The 8,127-nt window shown below is 40.8% G+C and overlaps 1 protein-coding gene across 1 annotated transcript; it reads right to left on the reverse strand.

Moving 5' to 3' along the window:
• Positions 1-351: 351 nt before the first annotated feature.
• LOC120116276 lies at positions 352-7,913 on the reverse strand. Its single transcript, XM_039136803.1, has 2 exons — positions 7,880-7,913; positions 352-743 (listed from the first exon to the last, which is right to left on the reverse strand). Exons 1-2 carry the CDS (start codon positions 7,911-7,913, stop codon positions 352-354), a joined length of 426 nt encoding a protein of 141 aa, XP_038992734.1.
• Between the last annotated feature and the right edge of the window lie 214 nt (positions 7,914-8,127).

Genomic DNA, 8,127 nt, shown 5'->3' on the forward strand with positions numbered 1-8,127 from the left:
TTGAAAGTAACTTTTCCAAGAAAGATTCGTTCCAACATAATAAAGGATTCCAACCAGTTCAACTGAGCAAAAGCCAACGGAACACCTTCTTCGCTCATAAGCGGATCAAGCCAATCAACCAGAACAACAGTTCCTCCCCTCTGCTCGTCCTTGCTTTTTCTAATTCTTCTACTGAGTCGAAAGTTAAGATACAAGAGTTCCATGTATAACCCATTTAGCTCCCCTGACTATGATTCCATCACTAGCCAGCCCCTTCTCCACTAATTCCAAATCAAACTGGGATTTTATAATTCCAGTCAATGATCTTTAACCCAATCATACTCATCTAATGGGATATGCATCTCCCATTTCTCAGTCCTTCTTTCTCTCCTGGACGACCCTCCTTAAACTCTTTGTTCCCCTGAACTTCCCTTTGCTCGTCATAAGAGACCAGCGCATCTTATATGTTCTTTCATCCCTCAATTTGCTGATCGACACTGACCTTGGTCTTCTTCTCAAAGTCGTTCCTATTTTCCATTTACCTTCTACCCTTCTGACATCTCTATTATCCTCTTGCCTGGACCTCTGCTTCTGGTACTTAGCTACACCAACTGAGACTTTCTTACCATCTATCCAAATACCATTCAAATTTGCTATCGCTTTCATCAACCCATCTTCCTTCTCAAACTGAACGAAAGCAAACGTGTAGTTCCTATAATTCTGCTTGGTGGAGCTACTCGGAATGTAGACCCTAATAACACTACCTAATCCATAGATTTCAATGTACCATATTTCAAAACATATAAAACCATTATGTAGTAAACAGGAACACCTCGATAATGGGTTCAGATAGTAGATCTACTGATTGCTGGTTTCACCACGCTCTGTTACAGTTTTTGAACGGGTGAATACTAGTATACGTGGTTAACTGATCTAGAAGAGCTGGGTCGAGCTGTCGAACGATCCAGAGAGTCTCTTGAACCTTCAAACAATAATAATTAATCAGCCCCAAATCTTACTTAATTTTTCAAAGCTAAAATTCTTAAGTATATAAGCATTTTTCGGGTTTGACTATCATTTTGGGGTATTTCGAGTTTGAATTTGGCCAAACAGATTGCGGAATCGAAATCAGGACGTCGAAAAACATAAAGTATGAATTTTCGAAAATTCAGATTCTTGGTCAAAGTCAAAGTCAACCACTTTGACCGTCAATTTGGAGGCCTTCGGGTTTGAATTTAATGAAACGGACTTCGGAAATGGATTTGGGACGTCGAAAACTATCAGAATAGGTATACTCGGAAAAGATTTACGGTCGTTTAAGGGTCGGTCAAAGCCATTTTAAGTTTTGGTCAAACGAAGTAAACAGTCAATGGTCACGGTCAACGATCAACGGTCAACGGTCGGGTCGGGTCAACGGTCGGGTCGGGTCAGTCGGGTGGGTCAAACCGGTTTCCAGCCCTCCACTCTCCCTGCGGCGGCGCGTGTGGCGCGTGAGGCCTCCTCCAGGGGTCTAAAAATTTCGGAAAAATTTCTAAAATAATTTTAAGCGATTTCGAGATACTTACATAGATCAATTCAAATTTTTGAACGGCGGAGAGCTCGATTTCAACTCGGCCGAATCTTTGACTGCTCCACCTCCTCACGCGCCACCGTCGACGGCGAACAAGGTTGACACCGGCGGACTCGAAACGACACAAGGAACACGATGGTGCAGGAGGTGTCGTAAGCAGAGCAACGATCGGCGGTGAATTTAAGATTTTCCTGGTGATAGAGCTAACAAAAATGTCAAGACTTTGACTGTAAATTCCCTAAGTTTGGCAGCGTTCGCTTCAATTAAATTGAATGATTTGTTCCACGCTCGATGATGAACACAACGGTGGTTTTAAAACGACGATCAGAATTTGGGCGGCGTCGGAATCGGAGTTGGAAACGGCGTATGGGAAAGGAAAGTGGGGAGCATTTTGGTTCTGAAAATCAGAACCAAATGCACGCTTATAATCACCCAAAGCTGCCGACAGTTTTAGGGTAAATTTAAGGCTTGGTCCCTGGATTTCATTTACTTCTAAAATGGCCTATAAACTCTCATAAATTTTGATTTAGTCACCAACAATTTACCAATTTTCACAATTAACATCCAATTTCAATTAAATATTATCTTGTAAATATTCGGGTTATTACAATTCTCCCCCTCTACAAGAAATTTCGTCCTCGAAATTTACTTTATGAGAACAGTTGAGGAAACTGAGCCTCCATTGACTCTAATGTCTCCCAAGTAGCTTCTGAGAGGCCTCGGTTACTCCATTGAACTTTGACCATTGGAATACGCCTATTCCGAAGAACTTGCTCATCTCTTTCTAAGATTTGAATGGGCTCCTCCTCATATGATAATCAGGTCTCAGCTCTACTTCCTCAACCTGAATGATGTGACTTGGATCTGGACGGTATCGCCTTAACATAGACACATGAAAAACATCATGAATACGACTAAGATGGGAAGGCAACTCGAGCTGATAAGCACAGGTCCAACTTTCTTCAGAATACGATACGGCCCAATAAATCGCGGACTCAGTTTACCCTTACGTCCAAATCTCAATACTTCTTCCAGGTGAAACTTTTGAAAAGACCTGATCTCCAACCTCAAACTGTATATCTTTCCTTCTCTGATCTGCAAAAGATTTCTGCCTATCAAATGCCTCTTTCAGACGGTCACGGATCAATCTGACTGTGTCCTCTGTCTCCCGCACTAACTCAGGTCCCAAAGTCTTCCTATCACGCAACTCAGTCCAACAAATCGGAGTGCGACATTTACGCCCATAGAGTGCTTCGTAAGGTTCCATACGAATGCTGGTCTAACTATTATTGTAAGCAAATTGAGCCAACGGCAAAAAGTTCTCCCAACTACCATGAAAATCAATTACGCAACCCCGTAACATATCCTCCAGAATCTGAATCACTCTCTCAGATTGACCATCAGTTTGTGGATGAAAGGATGTACTAAAATCCAATCGTGTTCCCAAAGCCATATGTAGCGCCTTCCAGAATCTCGAAGTAAATCTCGGATCTCGATTAGAAATAATAGACAACGTAACACCATGCAAACTGACAATCTCTGAAATATACAATCGCGCTAACTTGTCCAAAGTATAATTTACCCGCACAGGAATGAAGTGAGCTGACTTTGTAAGTCTGTCTACAATCACCCAAACTGAATCTTTTTTTTCGAATGAGTCATAGGTAAGCCAGTAACAAAATCCATAGTAATACGCTCCCATTTCCACTCAGGAATCTTGATAGGCTGTAACAAACCTGATGGATGTTGATGTTCTGCCTTAACTTGCTGAAAGTCAAACACCTAGCCACAAAATCAGATATGTCTTTCTTCATCCCAATCCAATGATACCTCTCTCTCAAATTCCGGTACATCTTATCTCCTCCGGGGTACATAGCATATGGACTACTATGAGCCTCAGTAAGGATAGTCTACCTCAACTCAGCATCATCAGGCACACAATATCGACCTTTAAAGCATAAAACTTCATCCTGATCAATTGTGTAATCTGAGTTTGCCCCCTGCTCTACTTGCTCAAAGATGGAAAGCAAGGAGCTATCAAGGGGCTGCTTAGCCTTGATCTCATCAACCAAGGTCGACTTAACTTGCAATTCTGCTAACAAAGTGCCATCATCATATAAATTCATCTTGGCCATTAAAGACCTCAACTCAGATACCGTCTTTCGACTCAAAGCATCCGCTACAATGTTAGCTTTACCAGGGTGATAATCAATCACGCAATCATAATCCTTTAGAAGTTCTAACCAACGACGCTGTCTCAAATTAAGCTCCTTCTAGATCAGAAGATACTTTAAGCTCTTATGATCCGTGAAAATGTAACACTTCTCTCCATAAAGATAGTGTCTCCAAATCTTCAAGGCAAAAATTACTACTGCCAACTCCAAATCGTGAGTAGGATAGTTACACTCATACGGTCGCAGCTGACGGGATGCATAAGCCACCACCTTACTTTCTTGCATTAAAACACAACCAAGTCCTGAATGTGACGCATCACTATACACTGTAAAATCCTTCCCGAACTCTGGTTGAATCAAAACCGGTGCTTGAGTCAAAACCGCCTTTAATTCCTCAAAGTTCTCCTGTTGTGCCTCGCCCCAGTCAAACGGCACATTCTTCCTTAACAACTTTGGCAAAGGAGAAGCAATGATCGAGAAGCCCTCAACAAAACGTCGATAATAACCAGCCAAGCCCAAGAAACTGCAGATCTCAGAGACGTTCCTAGGTCGTTTCCAATTCATAATAGCCTTTATCTTGCTGGGATCGACCTGAACACCTCGCGTAGAAATAATATACCCCAGAAACGACACTTCTTGAAGCCAAAACTCACACTTACTTAGTTTGGCATATAAACAATGCTCTCTCAAAGTCCGCAGAACGATCTTCAAATGCTCATCATGCTCTGCCTCAGTACGAGAATAGATCAGAATATCGTCAATGAAGACCACCACAAAGTGATCCAAATATGGTCGGAACACCTGATTCATCAAATCCATGAAAGCTGTAGGAGCGTTCGTCAAACCAAAAGGCATTACTAAGAATTCATAATGACCATATCTAGTGCGAATGGTCGTCTTTGCAACATCAGATCCTTTAACTTTCAATTGATAATACCCCGAAAGAAGATCAATCTTAGAGAAAACAGTAGCTCCTTGCAATTGATCAAATAAGTCATCAATCCTAGTAGTGCGTATTTATTCTTGACCGTCATCTTGTTCAATTTCCGATAGTCAATACATAATCTCAACGACCTATCCTTCTTTTTCACGAACAGAACTGGAGCTCCCCATGGTGAAGTACTATGTCGAATAAATCCTCGATCGAATAATTCTTGCAATTGGTACTTCAACTCCTTAAGTTCCTTTGGAGCCATACGATAAGGTGCCATCGAAATAGGTGAAGATCCTGGATAAGTCTCAATCTCGAACTCTACCTCTCTATCAGGAGGTAACCCAGGCAACTCCTCTGGAAAAACGTTCGGAAACTCGCTAACTGTACAAATCTCCTCGATTGTAGACAATGCACGTTTGGTGTTCAAAATACATGCAATGAAAGTCTCATATCCCTTCCGGATCATATGATCAATTTCCATCGCTGAAACTATATTGGAAAGATAGCCGCAACGTTCACCAATTAACACAACGGTCTGACCATCAGAAGTTTTCAGAGTAGTTCTCTTATACTCGCAATCCAGATTTACTTTGTATTTAGTCAACCAATCCATCCCAAGAGTTATATCGAAATCCTCTAAAGAAAGCTCCATAAGATCAGCAAGAAAAAATTTCTCCCTGAACCTCAAGAGGACAACGCCGAAAAACTTTATTCACTAATACCACTTGTCCTACTCGACTCGTAACTATAATAGTATTTTCAGTGTTCTCAATCGAAATCTGAAGGTTTCGAGATACCGAGCTCGATACATAGGAGTGAGTGGAGCCATTGTCCAGTAATGCAAAGTATGAGATATAATAATAGTAATGTACATTCAATAACCTCAGGTTCATCTCTATCATCCCGACGTCTAGTGACATAAACCAAAGCTGGTTGTCTAGCCTCAGAAGTTGTTGGCCCTCAATTTTTCTTAGGTCAGGCTCTACTGTCTGTCCTGGACGCTGATCCTCGAGTCTTTCCTTGACCACGATCTCTAATTGTGGTATGTACTGTAATCTGAGAACGCACAGGAGTCTGAGTAGCGATCTACTCAAACGAAGCTAGTTGAGGATAATCCCTCCGATAATGACCACTAGATCCACACTGATAGCAAAGAGTCATCTTCTTACGACACTCTCCTGTGTGTTGTTTACCACAATACTCACAAAGGAGTCCATGATAATACGACGAGGAACCATCTCGACTGCCAACTAACGGTGAGGATGCTGCAGGCCTAAAACGTGTATTGTTTCTCTGAGGGGCCAAAATATGAGTCCTCTTCCCGGACTGTGCTGATGACTCAATATTAGTCGCTCCTATGATCGATGTACTCATGCCAATACCTGCGGCAGAAGGCAGATTCGTTGGGGTCGTAGGAGCAGGATCACCTAACGGAGGTGGGGGATCTACTCGTATCCTATCGATCGGGTCTGTAAATTTAGCCACTCGACCTCGTCCACGGCTAGTTTGACGACCACGTCTAGCACTAATTTTGATGGATCTCAAGTTTACTCTAGAAGATGAAACTTAGGGTTAGATAAGCACTTGGAGTCTCGAACACAATTTAAAAATCTTAATAATTTTGTGACATGGCCTTTGTAACTTGTTTTGTAAAATATTTCAAAACCGTATTTTCAATATGGACTCATACACGGTCCGAGGGTTAAAAACCAAAGGCTCTGATACCAATAAATGTAACCCCTTAGACCCGGCCTATGCGTTTCGACTAAGTCTAGTGGATCACAAAGACATTTTCCAAAACCGTTATCCAATCAATGTAAAATCACATTATTCATTACATGAAATTATAATAAATTATACTATTAAAACTCAACTCTTAAATATAAAACCAATCAGTAATAAATTAATTTAAAACATATCTTAAAAATCAAAACCACGATAAACTGAATAGTAATAGAAAAAGTATCATCATTATAAAATCCAATACTTTAAAATAGGTCCATGTCACCAGAATAAAGTCAACTTGCAAGATTAAAATATTACAATCAGATATACTTCAAGAGATATGTTGATCCTCCAAGTGCTCAAATCGAGGTATCTAACCAACAGTATCTGAAATGGGAAAAATATTTTCGAAAGGTGAGCTAGGCTCAGTGTGTCCCAACATTACCATAAAATCACAATAGGTACATTAAACAGATCATAGTCCAGTAAATCTCACAAATTCGTAAAAGAGTTTAACTTTTGAAAATCATAGTTTAAACCCTTTTTTGGTACACCATCAGTAGTTCCCAAAATTATTTTCAATATAGCTTACTTTATGCACATAGCAAAAAGAAAGTTGACTTAAGGATAGGCTATGAAGCTTGTATCCTTAAGCCTAAGTCAATAAGTCCATATAGCTTACCCTAAGCACACAGCAAAGGAAAGCCGACCTAATGAAACATCTTGGGGCCCTCAAGAGTCACATTAGGCTCGTTTATTAGCTTGATCAGAGCTATACAATTGTAGTTCAATCCATCCCAAAATCAATATCCATATATCAGTCATCAAAGTCCATAAATCATTAACAATAAATCGGTGTACCAACAATAATAATCCATAGATTTCAATGTACCATATTTCAAAACATATAAAACCATTATGTAGTAAACAGGAACACACCTCGATAATGGGTTCAGATAGTAGATCTACTGATTGCTGGTTTCACCACGCTCTGCTACAGTTTTCGAATGGGTGAATACTAGTATACGTGGTTTAACTGATCTAAAAGAGCTGGGTCGAGCTGTCGAACGATCCAGAGAGTCTCTTGAACCTTCAAACAATAATAATTAATCAGCCCCAAATCTTACTTAATTGTTCAAAGCTAAAATTCTTAAGTATATAAGCATTTTTTGGGTTTGACTATCATTTTGGGGTATTTCGAGTCTGAATTTGGCCAAACGGATTGCGGAATCGGAATCAGGACGTCGAAAAACATAAAGTATAAATTTTCAAAAATTGAGATTCTTGGTCAAAGTCAAAGTCAACCACTTTGACCGTCAATTTGGAGGCCTTCGGGTTCGAATTTAACAAAACGGACTTCGGAAACGGATTCGGGACGTCAAAAACTATCAGAATAGGTATACTCGGAAAAGATTTACGGTCGTTTAAGGGTCGGTCAAAGCCATTTTAAGTTTTGGTCAAAGGAAGTCAACGGTCAACGGTCGGGTCGGGTCAGACCGGTCAAACCGGTTTCCATCCCTCCACTCTCCATACGGCGGTGCGTGTGGCGCGTGAGGCCTCCTCCGGGGGTTTAAAAATTCCGGAAAAATTTCTAAAAATTATTTTAAGCGATTTCGATATACTTACATAGATCAGTTCAAATTTTTTGAACGGCAGAGAGCTCGATTTCAACTCGGCCGAATCTTTGACTGCTCCACCTCCTCACGCGCCGCCGTCGACGGCGAACAAGGTTGACACCGGCGGAC

Source organism: Hibiscus syriacus, unplaced genomic scaffold (genome assembly GCF_006381635.1).
Source record: "Hibiscus syriacus cultivar Baekdansim isolate YM2019G1 unplaced genomic scaffold, ASM638163v2 tig00110290_pilon, whole genome shotgun sequence".
Taxonomy (NCBI): Eukaryota; Viridiplantae; Streptophyta; class Magnoliopsida; order Malvales; family Malvaceae; genus Hibiscus; species Hibiscus syriacus.